The sequence below is a fragment of the Oryzias latipes genome, chromosome 11 (genome assembly GCF_002234675.1).
Source record: "Oryzias latipes chromosome 11, ASM223467v1".
NCBI classification, from domain to species: domain Eukaryota; kingdom Metazoa; phylum Chordata; class Actinopteri; order Beloniformes; family Adrianichthyidae; genus Oryzias; species Oryzias latipes.
The window spans coordinates 24,880,075-24,898,844 of record NC_019869.2 but is presented as its reverse complement, the minus strand read 5'-3'; the positions used below and the strand labels follow the sequence as shown (position 1 = coordinate 24,898,844).

Genomic DNA, 18,770 nt, shown 5'->3' with positions numbered 1-18,770 from the left:
CACAACGATTGGGGATGCGAAGGGAGACTCTGACTCCCTAATGACTCCCGCCTGTAGAAGGTCTTGCAGGTGTTTTCGCACAGCCTCGATGTCTTGTGGATGTATAGGTTCTAGGTCGGTGCTTGAAAGGAGTTGGGTCGTGCAATCTAATGCTATGTTTCACTTTATCAGTTCTTCCAAAATCAAGCTCGTGCTTAGAGAAGACTTCTGGTATTTTATTTAACTTTTTTATAATCCTCTCTTTCCAATCGGCAGAGAGTGGCGATTCACCAAAATCTGGTTGAAGAATTTGGGTAGCTGGAACTGCCGAAACAAAAGCATCTTGTGACAATATTAGAGGGGTTGACACAAAATCAGCAATGGTGCTCCAAGGTGGAATGCACACATCCCGGTCTGATTCGTTCTTGAGGGTGACTGGTACTTTGTGTGGAGCTTGTTGTGAGATGGTAATGAGGCAACTTGTGACACAAAGCCCTCTAGCGATTGGAGTGGCTGGATGTTCTATCAGCACACAACAGCCTGCAGGGGGTGCTTTTGGCTGAATGGCTCCCTCAACAACAACAGTATGCCCAGCTGGGATGACAGCTGGCATTTTGCCGGTAAGTCGCACAACTCCTTCACTACCCAACAGCGTTTGTTGGTGTCTCAGCTGTAGTATGTCCAGTACAACCTTGTACTCATACGTAGCTGGTTGGAAGTTGGCATGGTCACTATGCAGGTACTGGTTATACAATTGCTCCAGCGTGTTCATTCCGATTAATACCTGAGATTGTGCTTCAGGCTGATAATCAGGAACAACAAGTGCAAGCGTGCATACTTCAGTCTCTGTACCAACAAAATCTCTGGGAAATTTCACTGTCAGTTTAACATAACCCAAATATGGAATAGCTTGCCCTCCAGCCCCTTCAACATGTAAGAGCTCACAGAGAGGCATCAACGGCTGACGGGACAGATGCTTGTTATAAAAAGACACGGGAACAGTTGTAACTTGAGAACCAGTGTCAAGTAAACAGTGACTTATGTGACCAGCGATGTCAACTTCACTCGCACATTTGGAACCAATGAGACCCCTTGGTAGATGTGACTGCAAAGCTGGAGTAACATAAGTCTGCTCTTTGCAGGTAGCTGGGTTCTTGGGACGGATTAGGTTTAAAACAGTTCCAGTTTGTCCCGTAACAGGAACTTGGTTCAGTTTAAAGACTGGTGCTTTGGTGACCTTGACTCTGTCCGCCTGCCGTGTTTTTCATTGAACTGTTTACTCTTCGTAGCAACCAGGGCAGAGTTGGGCGAGTTACTACATTGAGGCTTGATATGACCATCTTCACCACATCTGAAACAATAACCAGGCTTAGGCGCAGAGGGTGGGTTTCTTTGAGGCTTGCCCACCTGCTGACCCTCACTAGAGTGACTGCCAGATGTGGCCTTTGTTCCCTCAGGCGTTGAACTTAATTGGGCAGCAGTCAGAGACGCTAGCTGCCTTTGAATATCAGCTAGTTGGTTGGAGAGTTGTCTTATTGTAGTGGTTTCTGGTTTCTCATCATGCTCAGAGTAAGCGTACTGAACGTGGGTCTTGACTTTGGCGGGGCCAAGATGTTGTCTCATCCGCTGCATCTTGGAAGCTTCACGATCCTCTTCAATGCGAAGTAGAAGTAGTAGATCGGAAAACGGTGGTGGGTTTGACTTCCGTTGCTTGAGTTGGAGTTCTGTGATTAGCGTATTGTCCCAACAACCTCTGCAGAATTGACTGAGAAGCCGTTTGTCAACTTCAGAGGGTGGGACCCCTCCCCTCTTAACTGCTGCAGTGAGTGTCACTTGCAAACGTTGAAGGTATGCAGATGGTTTTTCTCCAGTATTCTGGAATGTGTCCATGAATTTTGCGTAAAGTTCTTCGCCATCTTGGACTGTGCCATACGCCGACTCCAAAATGTGGATGTAAACTGCTGGAGATGTTTCTGGTTTGAGATGTTTTATCATATCCGCAGCTGGAGGCAGCAGACTTCCAGAAATTCTTCTCGTTCTCTGCAGGTCTGAAACAGCAGGATCATTCATTATCAGATCGACACCAGACCTCCATGTCTCAAAGTCAGCTTCATTTTGTGGGCGGGGCAGTCGACCAGAAAATACTCTCAGCCTCTGAGTGTCTTCATTTTTAACGATGTGCTCAACCACATAACGTTGAACTCCTGGTACATCAGTTCCTGATAGATTGAGATCAGGCACATGGGAAGGAAATTGAGCTCTTGGTTCTGGTAGACTACGCAGAGGTGGTTCATGCGAATCGGGACCAGCGGCAAATGGTGGCACTCCAGCAGAGGACGCAGATGAGGACGTCTCAACTTCATCTTCCAAGGATTGGGGTCCTAGCTCAGCTACAGAGTGGCCAAGCAGGGACATCACATCCCTAAGAACTTCAGCATAATTTTTGCCTGTAAGTTTCGCAACGGTTTGGAGTTCACACAGGTAAGCATTAGTCACCTTTTCTTCAACCTGGGCAGCGCAAAGAGTTGATAGCTCGGAAACTTTGTATGTGATTGTTTTATCTTTGCTGACGTAAGTATGCGGCAACATTTTACGGAGCGCAGCAATTGCAAAGCCAGAATTAAACTCAACAATAAGCTTTTGATTAAACACAGAATCGGGCTCATCAATAATGTGAGTCTTTGAAATCGAACCATATTTGCTCAAAAACCCAAGTATTTCTTCATCTGTTTCTGTTTTAGTGAACCCATCAATGACCACTGCATTAGGAATCTTAATGCCAGATTTCTCAAATACCTCCATGCTCGTGTAGATTTACTGTGATAATACAATGATACGTCACTACACGAACAGTTCTGCCAAACCTCTCTCCTAGCTAGCTCGCCACTAATTTTGTAGCATATCTATCGTGGACTAGAGTCAGAAGAACAGGGACGGCTCAGGGAGAGAGGAGGCAGAGACTGGAGACTGTAGGTTTGCTATGAATGGTACCATGTATTTTTAGACACACACATAAACATACACCATACACCAATATTACAAAAGAATATTTCAAATTATTCCAGGATATCCTTTACAAAGATTATGTACAGATGGACGGTTCAGTGAGTGATCCGTCGTATCCGACTCAATATCATCAGCTCATGTATTGTCCATGCAACCCAGACAGAAATAGTTGAATCCGGAGGTTAGTGTTCAGTGATGGGAAGTGATTGAAAGTCTTTGTGTCTCTGGGTTGTAGGACGAATGCAGTTGCATTGATTAAATGAGTCATTAGGCTACAGGAGCCTCCTACCAGCCTGGGCTGAACGACAGGGAGGAGGTGATTCCTTCAGAGAGCTCCAGCGCTTGATCAGGTTCGGGCTTAGCTCGCCATCAATCCCTATGGCCTGGATAAAGAACATGACCCATAGGGTTCTAACATTAAACTGTGTGTACACACAAACTCCAAGTTAAATACCAAAATATCAATAGAACCATAATTGTATTGCAGTTTGGTAAATGAATCTCATTTTAAAGTACCAACATCTTACAATTCATAATACAGTTCATCATCATACGTCAATTCATGAATTTCAATCTAAAGTGCATTTAAGTGCATAATACACCAAAGAAGAAAAAGAAAAAAGAAAAACAATAACAAAAGAGCCCCCACGCTGATTAATAATCAGTGTGGTTACGTTAACAAAAAACAAAACAGAACTTTGGCATCGATAGCAGCTGCTAATCAGTTCACCTCATTCATTGAGGGAGGCAAATGCTAACCAACAAACAACTAAAAGGAGTATAAACTCACCGATTGCGACTAAGTGCACCAAATATGCTGCTTATTCGCGGCGTGTTATACTGGCAGTTGGCTCCTACAAATCAATTGATCATATCCAAAGATTAGAACATAACCGAACGACGTTAAAAAGTGAAACCGAAACTAAACATACCCGTAGCGTCTCTATAGACCTTTTTCGCAAAAACCGGAAATACGTCATCAACGTGTAAAACCAGTTCCGGTTTGTGCTTTGTTGGCGGAGAAATGGCAGCTAGACTAGTGTTTTCGACGAGCCTGAGTTGTCTTCCGAAGTTCACCAGCGCCGATGTGGTGAAGAGTGTGGAGATGCATTCGTCCACTAAAGGGAGCAAATTGGACAAGGGGTATAAATTGTTCCATGAAGAGTTTATCCACAATTACCAAGGTAAGCTTTAGCTAGCTTAGCCATAGCATAGCCGCATCATCACCGGTATAAATCTGTACATCAACTTTTAATCTTAGGTGTTGTGAATTTGTAATATAAGGTATAACACATGGCAGTGAATATTTTGTGTGTGTTTAAGTGCGAATGCATGAGATTAACATAACAACCAGTAATTTGGTGAAGCTGTACCATGTTAATATGAAATGTTACTGACATTATTGTAAAATTGTGTATTTTTCTATGTGAGATAACACGTAATGTTTTGTTGTAGTATCAAATATACTCCAGGGACAGGTGGTAGTGAGAGGTAGATGCTTCAGGTCAATGAGAAAGAGTGAGGAGCCTCACAAACTGGAGGTTTGACTATAAAAGACAGTATGCCGGTTGGCAAAAGTTGCCCGTTCTGGCGTGTTTGTTCTTGTTCTTGCTGCGGTTGCGGCACTTTCTTCACTTACTATTATTTTACTGAAATTAGGGTGACCAGATGTACTCTTTTCCTGGACATGTCCGCTTTTTTGATACTTATATAATAAAATAACATTGAACATAGATGAAATGTGAACACATTTGCTTTATGCATGCAGCTCTGCACACCAATTACTCTCGATGAAATATCTTACAAACTCACTTTACTCCTCTTTTTTACACACTCAAATCTGGTCACCCTACGGAAAGTTATAGTTTCATGTTATAATGAACATTGACATAGCAACATAAGAATAACTTAATTGTAACCTATTTAATTTATTGTGTCTAGATATCACTGAATGCAGAAAGTGCCAACCTGAAGGCTTTCTCCTGCAGTTGTGCGGCTGGTAAAGGATTCTGCAATCACCTAGTTGGCATCCTGTACCAGACCGCACATTATTCACAGCTGGGTCTGCAGGCAGTTCCACCCCCCCTGGCCTGCACGAGTGGCTTGCAAAGATGGCACAGACCAAGAACACAGGTAGGTTTGTGATCAAATTGTCATTATGATTCAAGAACTGATGTGTATCCATAACAACTGTAAATTATTATAAAAACACCCCCAGTAGTGACTACAGACTAATTGCTTTTTGCCTTTTACTTATAAGGGAATCCATCCTGAACCTGTTAGTGAGCTGGTGGTGCAAAAGCCCAAAACCGTTGGTCGGGAAGGTCTGAGGTCCACACTGTACAAGGCATATACAGGTGAATAATTTAACTTTTTGTTGCTTTGTGAGAGCAAGTTAAGTTTTTTTTAATGTAATGACTAACCAACTTGTGGTTACTGCAGGTATAATGAATAAAATTTAGTTGTAGTTATGCACTCATCTCTTTTCTTTTGTGTGACCAATAATCTTGTGTTTGTCTTGTGTAGGACCACTGCCAGATCCAGATATGATGGCATCTGGAAGCAAATTAAGCCAGGTGCAGCCCCAATCTCTCATGGCTGTTGTATTGGATGGGGTTTCTGAAATGGAGCTGTCGCCATCCATATTTGGGTCTGTCCCTCGTGGATCCCCCATGTCCTATCACTGTCCACCCAAGAAGTCGAGTGACCTCCTCCTATACCACATGGCTCCAGAATTTCCCTCCCTTCCTGTGATGCAGCACACTTTTCCCAGGTTGCATTTCGTCCCGACCTTGCATCAGTTAATGCATCTCCAGTCTCTAGAAGTGTCACCACAGCTGTCCTGCGAGATAGCAAAAGAAACTCAGCAGCAATCCAAATGTCCTGCGTGGACACAGCTACGGCGACCAAGGCTGACCGCTAGTCTATTTTGGGATGCTTGTTGTAGTCGGGCGTGTCGTGCAGAGCTGGAGTCTGCAGCTATTCGGATGATCAGAGGCTCCACAAAGCAAACAGCTGCAATGAAGCGTGGTCTCCTAGTGGAGTCTGAAGTGCTGGCAAACTATGCTGCACTTTTGAGAGTTAACGTTTTACCAGCAGGATTTTTCATTCACCCTGACGCACCACATCTCGGGGCCAGTCCAGACGGTCGTGTGTATGACCCTTCAGAGTCGCCTCCTTTTGGCTTGGTTGAGGTGAAGAGCAGCACAAAAAATGATCCATCACAGGTTGCTCACCTCAAGGTGCAGGAAGGCCACGCCAGTCTGAGGCGTTCACATAAGTACTATTGGCAGGTTCAGGGCCAGCTGGCAATCACAGGACTGACATGGTGTGATTTTGTTACAGATACCCTATCAACGATAACTGTGGAAAGAATTTGGCGTGATGACTCATTCATAGCAGAAATGAAAGAGAAATTGGATTTATATTATTATGGCACATACATGAATGCATACCTTGAATTACAATAATCTTGTATTTAACAATCAGTTCAGCCTTCTGTCTTACTGTTGATGATCTGTAATGTTATTTTTATTGTAAATGTTTGTTATTTAGCTTTTATTAATCAGTTGATGTCATAGCAAAAAATTAAATGAGGCACAATTTTGAACAAAATTGTTTTATTTGTTCAATTTTTTTGTGAAGTCAAAGTCACATTTCAACATAAAAAATATTAAGATAACAATTTAATTAGATTTTTAAGAACATGTGGGAACACTAAATTATTTACATACTATTTACACATTATACATAATTTACATATCAAACATTCAATCTTCAAAACAAAAAGGTCCTTGATAATTTGCCAAAACACAGCAGTTTAGCCAGATCTGATTCACGCTGCCAATCAGTGTGAGCGGCACGGGAGAGTCCCAGATGTGAAAGGATTTTATTCTACCGATCACTCTTTCCACTATAATCCTGAGGCGGGCAATGGCTTGTGTTTGTTCCGTTTCCTCCTTGCTGAATTGAGCGGAACGCTTGAAAGGTGGAATGACGAGCTTACATCCAATGTCAGTAAGGAGGTCTTGAATGAGGAACCCTTTGTCTGCCATGACATCATCTCCTGGCTCCAGCAAGGGAAGGACTCCACTGATCCTGGTGATCTCCTTATCTGAGATGCACCCAGTGTACAGGGGTGAGATGAATGTCACCAAACCATTGGGAGCAACTCCAATTAGCCCTTTCAATGTCGTCCTGTTTTTGTAAGATGAAAATGTTTCTGACTGTAAAGTCAGGGATGAGGCTGTCTCCAGGGCAATTTCTGTGCAGTCTAGTATCACTCTAACATTGGGACAGTACCTCTGGAATTTAAGGGGCATAATTGACTTAACCTTTTCCCTGCTTATCCAGATGGGAAGTGAGCTGAGCATCATAAAGAGATAATTGGCCCAGGTGATGGTAACCCTGCTAACCCTGGCAACGCTCACATTAAACATGTCAGCAATGAGCTGCTCCTTCATGCCAACAGCAACCCGCATAGAGTACATCAAGAACTCATCTATTAATGGCATGATGCGTGGTGGGCTGGGCTCTTCGCAGCATTCCTCACCCGCCCTCTGTGCTTTGGTCCAGTACACCAGTCTATGTGCAGATGGTGCAATCGACTCCCAAAAAATAGTAAAAACACTCTCGGATGGAAATTTGGTGTAGAAACGTATTTGGTCGTCTGATGCACAGTACCGGCTGAAGAGAGTAGGGGGTGGTAGACCAGTGTTTTGCAACTTGGCTTCTAAATCGTCGATGTAATCCAAAGCCTCGTCCAGAGCACCTGTAAAGATAAAGAAATTAAAAACCAGTCTTAACATATTTATGCTACCTTTCAACACAACACAATTATGTTTCAAAAAGTATTTTAAGTATTTATTACAAATTACATTTCATTTATCTTTGTTAAGGAAAATACAAATCACAAAATACTCAAAAGTAATCAAATACATGTAATTAAAATAGGGGAGAGCAGGACATAACCTAACACAGGGCCAGTTGTAACACTTGTTTTAAATACTTCCACACATGCATGTATAGCATGATGAAACTTAATGTGTTTACTAGCTACCACATCAATAAATTGTTTAAGTTTTTTTAAAATTGCGTTATTTTATATTAACACTTATATTTTAAGATTTCTTGTATATTTTTTATTACATCATACTACATTTTAAACTGTAATATGGTCATATTACAAATTAATTTTGGGGAAAAATAAATACTCTAAACCCAAAGTAGGTTTACAAAAATAGAAACAGTTAAAAAGCGTTAGGTTGTGCCCCACTCTCCCCTACTGCTCATCTCTGGCTCCTTACAGCTAGCTAGACAGCATGAGACTATGTTACAGATGTAGTAGGCTAACGTTAGTTGAATTTTGTGAACAGCTTATATTATAAACATTAATTTGATCAAACGCATTTATCCAATAACGGTACACATAGTTGACTAGCGTTAACTAAACAAATCATTATGAACAACCTTACCTGCAGGTGGGTGTGACACGTAGTCGTGATCCATCTTTACTGCCTTAGCTTCAATGTCGCTATCTGCACAGCATAGCTGCATAGACTGCCGTTTGGAAGTTCTGTCATACACTGACTCCCTTCTCAAAGGAGCAGTAAAGTTGTTCCAAGGGAATAGGCTCGGGACAACACCACTCTTCAGGCGACGAACGACGCAGCCACCAATGTAATCTTCCGGAGCGAAGTGCCGGCTGCAGACAAAGGTGCTACCTGTTTTTACAGTAAAACTATGCCCTTCATCTCTTCGAATCGCCTGTATCCATTTCGTTTTCAGGTTTGGATCCACAGGAAAAGAATGAAATGAAAGGTAGGGTTGTTTTTGGTTGGATGACGAACAGCCAGGAACACAACAGAAACTCCGATTCTTTGACTCTGCCATTTTTCGTATCTGCCGCTATGCTAACAGGAAGTTCTTTTACACGTCATTGACGTATTTCCGGTCGAAAAATGCGGAAGTGTGAAAAAGGTCTATTCAGCTCTCCTGTCATGGAATGTGATAGCTTCCGGGGTAGCGGCTTATAAAGTTTACTGATTGGGTGGTCGGGTCACATGACCCAAGGCACGCAAGGCACGTCGTACACACGTAACAGGTGAGGAAGGAAAGGAAAAAAAAGGAAAAAATACAATGGCCTGAGTTGGTAACCGTGTTACACTTGCACGCTGGAAATCCCAGTGTAGCTCTGGAAAAGGCCTGGGCACGCCTTCAGGAGTGCTACGCCGCACCTGAAGAGGCAGAAAAAAGATTTGTTTAAAAGACTTGAGGATTTCCCAAGAATAACTGCAAAAGAATACTCCAAGTTAAGAGATTTGGGTGATATGCTTATGGAAGTTCAAGTTACTAAGGAGGAAGTTTACTTAACAGGACTTGCATACTTGGACACTGCTAGAGGCATTGGCCCCATACTAGAAAAGCTTCCCCATGGGATTCAGGAAAGATGGCTCACAGTCGGCTCAAAGTTCTAGGAAGGAAACTACAGACAGTTCCCCCCATTTGACTATTTCACCAGTTTGATCGTGATGAACTACGCAGAAGGAATGACACGAGCTTCATATTCTCACGCAACTATGAAAAAGTACATAAAGCACCCGTGAGGACTTTTGGGAACAGAATATCAGTTCACAAAACTTGTGTTTCAGCAGGAGCAAAACCACCAACAAATCTGCCTGTGAAAAATCACAAAGGACTGGAGAAAAACTGCCCCATCCACAACAACTCACACCAAACAAGAAAATGTAGAGCTTTCAGACCTAAAAGTATCATCGAAAGGAAAACAATTCTTAAAGAAAACGGAATCTGCTTTAGATGCTGCACCTGCCAAGTTGGGGAGGAATGGAGAAAACTCAACAGTACATCAGTTGTAACTTTAGGAAAGAGCATTTTCAACGGAACAGCTTCGGACAACAAACCCGGCCCACACAGTCTTCTTGCAGTTAATGGATGCAGAAATGTTCAAGGATGGCTCAAACCACTGGGTGGCACCCCTTCCTTTCCGACCACAGCGGCAGCTTCTCTGCTTCTCTCCAATAACCGTGAATCTCGACTTTACTCACTGCAAAAAACTTTCCAAAGAAAACCAAAGGTCAAAGATCAGTTTCTTGAGTTTATGGATAAGATCTTTCAGAACAATCATGCAGAGGTTGCTCCACCACTGGGAGAAAATGAGGAGTGCTGGTATCTGCCGACTTTCGGAGTTTTTCACCCACAGAAACCAGATAACATACGTGTGGTGTTTGACTCCAGCGCAAAGCATTCAGGGATGTCTCTTAACAATGCTCGCCTCAAAGGCCCAGATCTCAACAACTCTCTTGTAGGGGTCTTAATCCGTTTTCGTGAAGAGCAAGTGGCTACAGTTGCAGATATTGAGCAGATGTTTCTCTGTTTCCTATGGGGCGCCGAATGTAAAAATTAACCTTATGAAAATTTTGTGTCACTTTTACCACATTTAGACATTTCTTTCCATTTATGCTGCATTTATATCACATTTTGTCTATATTTATCACCAATAAAAAACCAATCTGTGACTTGAGGATATGTACTTTTAGAGGTTAAAATTAAATCTAAATATTAATGATAAATAATAAATATTAAGGTATATGAAAATAATAAATGTAAATGTTAAATCGAAACACATACCTAAATCCCAAACGTAAATATAAATGTTAAATGCATATGTTATATCTAAATGTAAACCTAAGTGTTAAATGTAAATGTTAAATCTAAATCTAAATATAAATGTAAATGTTAAAAATAAATGTTAAATATATATCTAAATGTTACATTTAAATGTAAATGTGAAATGTAAATGTTATATCTAAATATAAATATTAAATCAAAGACTAAATAGAAGTATAAATGTTAAATGTGATTATTAAATGTAAACCTAAATATTAAATGCAAATGAAAATCTAAATGTTAAATGCTAAATTTAAATGTATATCTAAATGTTAAATCTAAATGGTAAATCTAAATCTAAATATTAAATGTAAATGTTAACTCTAAATGTAAATGTTAAATACAAATTTTATATCTAAATGTAAATGTTAAATCTAAATATAAATATAAATGTTAAATGTAAATGTTAAATGTAAATGTTAAAATCAAAAGTAAATGTAAATCCAAATGTTAAATGTAAATGTAAATGTAAATGTTAAATATAAATGTAAATGTTAAATGTAAATGTAAATCTAAATGTTCCGCCTAAATGTTAAATATAAATGTTGACTTTAAATGTTTGGGAAATATGCTAATGTGGCCACGCCCCTCACCGAATAGAGCGGTCCTTGTTCAGACGAAAGTTGAACCTTAATCATGGCAAACTCTTTGAGACCTGAGGATATTGAAAGGGCCGTTGTTTCAGGAGTGCGAGCTGCATTGCAAGGTGTCCTGGCACCTACACCTGCTGCTGCAAATCTGGTAAGTGGAAAAGTTAAATAAAATAAAATAGTTCTATAATACTATTATGTGGAAATGGATTTTTAGCTAGCTAAACAGCTAGTCTTTCCAAGCTAGTCTTAATTTTTTTTAGCTAACAAATGGCTAACGTTATCAAGGCATCTTTTGACATTACAGTGCAATAATATAATGCTATTTTGTAACTTCCTTGACACATAATGATGAAAGATATCTCTGAGTAGGCCTGCTATGTATGTCTGTGGTATTTTTATGCCACTTTACATCACTGAAACTCTAAATGAAAAAAAGAAAATTGGCGGGAGGGGGGTCTTTTTATTTATTGCTTGTCTTCTTTCTCATTACAGATCTTTCTTATTTGCTAAAATCTGCTACAATCACTTATTTTCAATGTAAACTTTCTCTGTTCCATGCTCCTACTCTACAGGTTAACACATCATCACCATCCACAAGATCTGCCGCTTCACACAGACCGGTAAGACCGTCATCAGTTGTTTTCTTCCATTGAGTACAGTGATTACATTTTTTACAACTGCTGTTTTTTATTTTTATAGTTTAGTGTTTAACTGATTTTTAAAATGTAACAAAACATCCATATGATTGTTCTTCTACCACCGCCCACCTCAGGTCAACACTCTGCCGCCACCCATAGCATCCACAAGTTCAACCACATCTGTAGGGGCTGGCACACCCCAGAGATTGGTAAGAACTGAATGACTTATTTACTTTTAATGAGTATAATTACAATCAATTTTGTTGTGAAAATGTACCTTTTAATATGTTTTTTTATTTGTTCGCTGAACAGATTATTTTTTGTTATAAGTAGAAGTAATTCACTTTGTCTGTTTTTGTCCCTTTTTTCACCTATGGTGTTAGGTTGAAACAACCCTAATTTCCAAAGAGGACATTGAAAGATTAATATTCTTGGGGACAACACTCTCAGAAACGGCATCAATCTTGGAAATATCAAGACCAACGTTGTACAAGCATATGGCATAAAACACCAAAAATTCAGTGACATTTCCGATCAGGAACTGGATGAAGTAATTCGTGCAATAAAATCAAATCACCCTCATGTTGGAGAGGTTATGCTCAATGGACATTTGCGTGCCAGGAACATCATAGTTCAAAGACATCGTCTCAGAGACTAAGTGCAAAGGGTTGATTTTGCTGGAGCACAGTCTAGGAGAACATCAGCAGTGCAAAGAAGAACATACTCTGTCCCCTTTCCAAACTATATATGGCACATTGACGGCAACCATAAGCTCATAAAATGGAAATTAGTCATTCATACTGCAATTGATGGGTACAGCAGATTTTTGACTTTTCTGCATTGTTCTAACAACAATCGTGCTGCAACTGTCCTGGATCTATTTAGGAAAGCTGTGAACAAGTTTGGATGGACTATGCACATAAGAACTGATCATGGAGGGGAAAATGTTTTGATTTGGGAGGACATGAGAGTGCACAAAGGAGTAAGTTCTGTGTTGACAGGGAGCTCTGTTCATAATCAACGTGTTGAGCGATTTAATCGTGATTTGAACTGTAACTGCCGAAACGTGTATGCGCCCATTTTCTATGAGCTAGAATCACTGAAAATGCTGGATGTAGACAACCCGACTGATTTATTTTGCCTCCATTACGTATACATTCCCAGAATCAACTGCACACTTGAGGAATTTCAGGCAGCATTCAACAGTCATTCCATCTCCTCTGAGGGAAACAAAACCCCTGTTCAGCTTTTCACTCAAAACACTTGTTTTCCAATGCCGAATTCTGCAACTTGTGCTTCGGTAACTGAGAGAAGCCCAGAATCACGACAAAGCTCAGATTACCTCTTCACACCACTTACTGATCAAGACTTGCAAGAACTGTCTGCAAACGTGAACCCACTAGAAAATGATGGAAACCAAGGAAAAACACTGTATCAGAAAGTGCAAGAATTTATATATAATAAACTAGCTACTGGGTAGCACTGTTGAATGTTTTTGACATCTATGCAAGTTTACTGATATTGTGATTAAAAAAATATAACCAAATATTTGGTCTTTTATTTCCCTGCAGAGTTTTCAAAAATTCCTTATACAGACGTATCATTTTTTAACAACATACAGTGGTAGACAAAATTGTAGGTATCCTTAGTTAAAGAACAAAGGTCCACAATGCTCGCTGAAATGACTTGAAACGTTCAAAAGTAACAATAAATAAAAATTTAATGAAAATTAAATAATCAAAATCAGCCATTACTTTTGAGTTGTTGATTAACAGAATTATTAAAAAAAAGAAAACTAATGAATTAGGGCTGGACAAAAATGATGGAACCAATAACTTCATATTTTGTTGCACAACCTTTTGGGACAATCACTGCAATTAAAGGATTTCTGTATTTGTCAATTAGCCTTCTGCACCTGTCCACAGGTATTTTGGCCCACTCCTCATGAGCAAACTGCTCCAGTTGTCTCAGGTTTGACGGGTGTCTTCTCTAAATGGCATGTTTCAGCTCTTTCCACTGATGTTCAATGGGGTTCAGATCTGGGCTCAGAGAAGGCCACTTCAGAATAGTCCAACGCTTTTCTCTTAGCCATTCTTGGGGTTTTTGGCTGTGTTTTGGATCGTTGTCCTGTTGGAAGACCCATGACCTGCGACTGAGACCAAGCTTTCTGACACTTGGCAGCACATTTCTACCCAGAATGCCTTGATAATCTGGAGATTTCATTTGACCTTGTACAACTTCAAGACACCCTGTGCCAGATGCAGCAAAGCAGCCCCAAAACAGAACTGAGCCTCCTCCATGTTTCACAGTAAGGACAGTGTTCTTTTGCTTGGATGCTTCATTTTTGAGTCTACCAATGTAGAGCTGATGTGCCTTACCAAAAAGCTCCAGTTTGGTCTCATCTGTCCAAAGGACATTTTCCCAGAAGCTTTGTGGCTTGTCAACATGCATTTTTGCAAATTCCAGTCTGGCTTTTCATGATTTCCTTTCAACAGTGGTGTCCTCCTTGGTCGTCTCCCATGAAGTCCACTCTGGCTCAAACAACGACCAATAGTGCGATCTGACACTGATGTACCTTGATCTAGGAGTTCACATTAAAGGTGAACTCCTAGAGTCTCCTCAATTTGTCATCAATTTTCCTCTTTCTCTTCGTCCAGGGAGGTTGACTACTGTCCTGTGGGTCTTAAACTTCTGAATAATATGTGCCACTGTCGTCACAGGAACTTCAAGCTGCTTAGAGATGGTTTTATAGCCTTTACCCTTTACGATGTTTGTCTATAATTTTGTGTATAATGTCCTGGGACAATTCTCTCCTTGGCTTTCTGTTGTCCATGTTCAGTGTGGTACACACTTTTTCACCAAACATTAGTTTGTTTTTTTAAATAAATCTGTTAATCAACAACTCAAAAGTAATGGGTGATTTTGATTATTTAAATTTCAATCCAATATAATTTATTCTTACTTTTGAACTTTTCAAGTCATACCAGTGAGCATTGTGGAATTTCTTTCTTTAACTGAGGGGTACAAACTATTTTGTCCACCACTGCAGTTCATTGTAAGAGCAAGTCAGGGCACTAGAGGAAATACTGAAAAGAAGGACTTGGTCTACTCTAAAAGCAATGACACAACATCTAGTTTAATTGTTTGTTTAATGCTTCATCATTTGAGTTTGTAATTGAAACCTTTTCCATAAAGAATGAACATCCAATAGGCTTTACATGTGAGACAACGTATGCAAACACTTTCAACACACAACCATGTTGCTCTGCTAAACAAACATCTATTGACATTTCAAAAAATAACCTATTATTTGAAATGGATCAACATGGAATAATGGGTGTACTCTCTCTGATGTTCAGAAAATGCATACTTTTCTACAGACATTACCAATTCCTTCCCATAGAAAATAAATAAATATAAGTTTCCCGAACAAACAGATCCAAATCTATATTTTACCATTTTTCCTCTTTTGTAACTTTTCATATTTAATTGTTGTCTTGAGTGGCTTTACATGGAAACAGAAAAAAGAAAACCGTTCAACATTTCCTGTTTTTGTTTAATTAAATACAATTTGCTCATCAAACAGCAGAAACAGATCCTCAACAAAGACACAAGTAGCACATTTTCCTGCTTTTATGAATTAACTAAAATTATTAATAACATTTAAACATAGCAAAACTCCATACAAAGACAATTTTTTTAATATTTATTAATGCAACAGAAGTAAAAAAAACAGAAAAACATCCCTGAGGTGTTTTGGATTAATACAAATAACGTATCCATTCTTCTACATTTCTTCTCTTCTCCACTTTATTTTCCCTTCTTACTCACCTGGACCCTTTTCCCTAGAACAGTGTTTTTCAACCAGTGTGCCGCGGCACACTAGTGTGCCGTGGGAGATGGTCAAGTGTGCCGTGGAGAAATTGCCCTCATTAATCATTCACTGATCTAAAAACATTTCCCATCTCCAGGATATCAGCTCTTTGTTCATCCAAACAGGCCCTGATAAAACACTGAGTAGTTAGGAATATGAAAGATCTTAAAATTACTTTTTCTTTGTGTTTATTTAATTCTATTAAAGACACTTTGATAAGGATTACGTTACCGCGATTTACCTGCAGCTATGACAGTTTGCGGAAAAGTCCCGCCCCTTTAACTGTCTCCACCAATCATTCTTGAAGGCTTAATCACATGTCATCAGTTTGACCAATCACAAGTGCTTAAAGTCTTCACTTCCTTGTTCTTAATTCTGCTGATAAAGTCGCTCAGTTCTAACAAAAATACCGGCTAAAGCTCTTCTTTAGCGGTGTAGCTTTCCACAGAGTCCGGTGTCAGACCGTGAAACAAGTGGACAATACAATAAATCTCAGAGACGCCAGTCTTTCTGCAAGTTTTCGGCACTTTTCACACTACATCTCCCATGATGCATTGGCTTAAAGAGCCAGTGTCCCAGCGCACAATGAGTTGTCCTTGCGAAACGCCTTGAAACCCCAACAAACAAACAGTTTCTAAATTTTTCTAATTTAACTTTCATTTCATCTCTTAGAAAAAACAGCCGCAACTTCCTGCTTTTCCGGCCACAATTATCACAAAAATACACGTGAGATTGCGGGCGGGCCGGGGGGGGGCTGTCGATCAATACAGACCATGAATTTCTGTTTTTTTTTTTTTTTTTTTTGGATGCTGGTGTGCCGCGGGATTTTTGTCAAGGTTAAAGTGTGCCGTGGCTCAAAAAAGGTTGAAAAACACTGCCCTAGAATATATTTTCTTGTTTATTTAAACTGCACTAAAATTTGCTCCATTCATAAGCGCTACTAGGAAGTTATATTCAAACTCATCATTGTCAGCTAGATTTTTGGAATTTACAAAGATTTCAAGCTCATTTGAGCACGTATGAGCGACTGGAAGGTACTTGTTTTCATTATGAACAAAGCTTAACTTTGGACCTGGTTGAAATCCAACTGCTGGAACTCTGCTACTTCCAGTCACAAAGGCGAGAATATGTCCAGGATTTAAATTTCTGAGAAAGGTCTTCTCTGCTTCTGTCAGGGTTCTGCCATGAAGACATTCCTCAACTTCTCTTTCTGTCATTGTAAGATTTTATTAGAAAAAAAAAAGCAGAAAAAACAATATTCAGATTCACTTGTTCTTCAGTGCAATAAATTTTTCTTTTAATACTGCAAAACTGGTTGTCTAAAATTTCTACAAAGTTTACATTTTCAATATGACGGGTAAATGTGCTAATGAATTTTTATTTTTTAAACTCCACATTTTCCCTTACCTGAAATTTTTTAGACAAATTATTCACTTTATTTGGAACCATATTAAAAAAATTTTTCTATTGAATTGAATATAATTCCATACCTTCGTAATTTTGTATACTAAAAAGAAAAATTAAAATTTCCAAAATGATAATTAAATATGCCAGCAGTAGCTAAAATGTAATGCTTACAGAAAATCAGCATTTAAAAGAAAAAAAAATGTATAAGACTTTAGGTCTTAGTGCAAATTAGAGCAAATTGTGGCTTGTCTGCTTTATTTATTTTACCTTGAACACTATTCAGGAAATCTCTGAACTTAACCACCATCAGCTCTTCTTTTGGTCGTTTGTTACTTCCTAGAACGGAGTAGCTGGGCTTCAGAAGGGTAGCAACCACATCTGCTGTAAGATCACTGCGAACCTTGGGCATCTCTAAAAGAACCCGAAGGGGAAGGTTCTCTTTCAGAAGTGGTAGGAGCTGTAAAAACATAACATCTAGTTATTTTTATTTATTTCTGATCAACTTTTACCTACAAACCAGACACTAAAGAACGTCAGCCTAGACTTACCTCATCACATTCCAACCCCTCAGCTAACTGATCGTAGCAGCTCTTTCGTTGTAGTAGAACATGGAAAATTATAGCATTTTTAACAAATGCATCCTTGTTGTCCATGGTAACAGGGTTTGGATGACCTTCAATTTGGTACCTCCATGACTCACAGGATTCTATTGCTCGTTGCAGATCATCATCAGTTGTTGCTTGATCAATCTTAAAATGTCAGATGGAGAAAATATGTGTTTATGAAATGTCATCAATTTGTATTTTAATTGCCAACACCTTCCCTGACACTTTACATAGAAAAATAGTTAGAAAATGAATGATAAAATTATTAGAGTTTAACCACTTTCATAAACATACTGTCTTGAGGCTGTCTCTAAGTTCCACATCGGCAACATCCTCTGGAGAAACGCGGATGTCGAACATACGTCCAGTCAGCAGGTAGTCCAAGACAACAGAGGAAAGGAGAGCAGGACATTCTCCACCTTGGACAATGATGGTAGACATAATCTGACCAATAGTGCGGTAGACTCGATTTTGGACATGTGAAACATTTAGTCTTGGAATGAAGCCATTGGGGGACTCTGCAGATCAAATAAAATATGTTCATGTCAGCTTTAAACAAACTTAATTTTATTAAACGAAAATTATCTATGCAGTCTGTTATTAACTTCAATCTCTCATTTAACTAATGAAAAATAAAAAAGAATTCACCCTCAAATGCCCCACTTTCTTGGAAAATTGCTTTAACAAGCAAGCGAAAGAATTCTCGACGGGGACCTCCAAGATCTTCTGCATCTTCTGTGGTGTTTTCATCACTGGCAAATGTTACATACAGCATATCGGTGCTTTCAACAAATCTTGGTTGCCTGAATTGTCGGATCGCAGATGTCCACACATTTCTTCGGCTAATTAAATGTAATACTGAAATAATTAAAACCTCGACTCTTGTGGAACCTGGACAGTTTCTTCTTCCAAACTGCGTCTGATGGCTTCCTCGACTGCCTCCTCTTCTTCAAAATCAAGTGGTCTTGAAAAGAAATTCAAA

General features: G+C 39.5%; 2 protein-coding genes and 1 long non-coding RNA gene across 4 annotated transcripts; 1 reads left to right on the top strand and 2 right to left on the bottom strand.

Moving 5' to 3' along the window:
- Positions 1-2,953: 2,953 nt before the first annotated feature.
- Positions 2,954-3,929, bottom strand: LOC111948230. 2 transcript variants are annotated; one of them, XR_002874183.1, is made up of 3 exons: positions 3,918-3,929; positions 3,776-3,839; positions 2,954-3,368 (listed from the first exon to the last, which is right to left on the bottom strand). It is a non-coding gene; the product is annotated as an uncharacterized LOC111948230 (long non-coding RNA). The 2 variants fall into 2 exon arrangements; XR_002874182.1 differs by lacking the exon at positions 3,918-3,929 and having other exon boundaries at positions 3,776-3,890.
- A 1,380-nt stretch (positions 3,930-5,309) lies between these two features.
- LOC111948229 lies at positions 5,310-7,716 on the top strand. The gene is made up of 2 exons (XM_023960212.1): positions 5,310-5,342; positions 5,512-7,716. Exon 2 carries the CDS (start codon positions 5,532-5,534, stop codon positions 6,453-6,455), a length of 924 nt encoding a protein of 307 aa, XP_023815980.1. The 5' UTR covers positions 5,310-5,342; positions 5,512-5,531; the 3' UTR covers positions 6,456-7,716.
- Positions 7,717-13,108: 5,392 nt separating this feature from the next.
- LOC110017660 lies at positions 13,109-18,725 on the bottom strand. The gene is made up of 5 exons (XM_023960225.1): positions 18,437-18,725; positions 18,083-18,306; positions 17,732-17,932; positions 17,451-17,640; positions 13,109-13,122 (listed from the first exon to the last, which is right to left on the bottom strand). The coding sequence occupies exons 1-5, from the start codon at positions 18,561-18,563 to the stop codon at positions 13,109-13,111; spliced, it is 756 nt and encodes a 251-aa protein (XP_023815993.1). The 5' UTR covers positions 18,564-18,725.
- Positions 18,726-18,770: the final 45 nt, after the last annotated feature.

Excerpts from the sequence above, each read along its gene's own strand:
- LOC110017660 (XM_023960225.1), bottom strand. The coding sequence starts at position 18,563 with ATGCTGTATGTAACATTTGCCAGTGATGAAAACACCACAGAAGATGCA. Across the intron at positions 18,307-18,436 it reads AGAAAGTGGGGCATTTGAGG|AGTCCCCCAATGGCTTCATT; the intron begins GTGAATTCTTTT and ends TTTGATCTGCAG. Across the intron at positions 17,641-17,731 it reads AGGGGTTGGAATGTGATGAG|CTCCTACCACTTCTGAAAGA; the intron begins GTAAGTCTAGGC and ends ATGTTTTTACAG.
- LOC111948229 (XM_023960212.1), top strand. The coding sequence starts at position 5,532 with ATGATGGCATCTGGAAGCAAATTAAGCCAGGTGCAGCCCCAATCTCTC.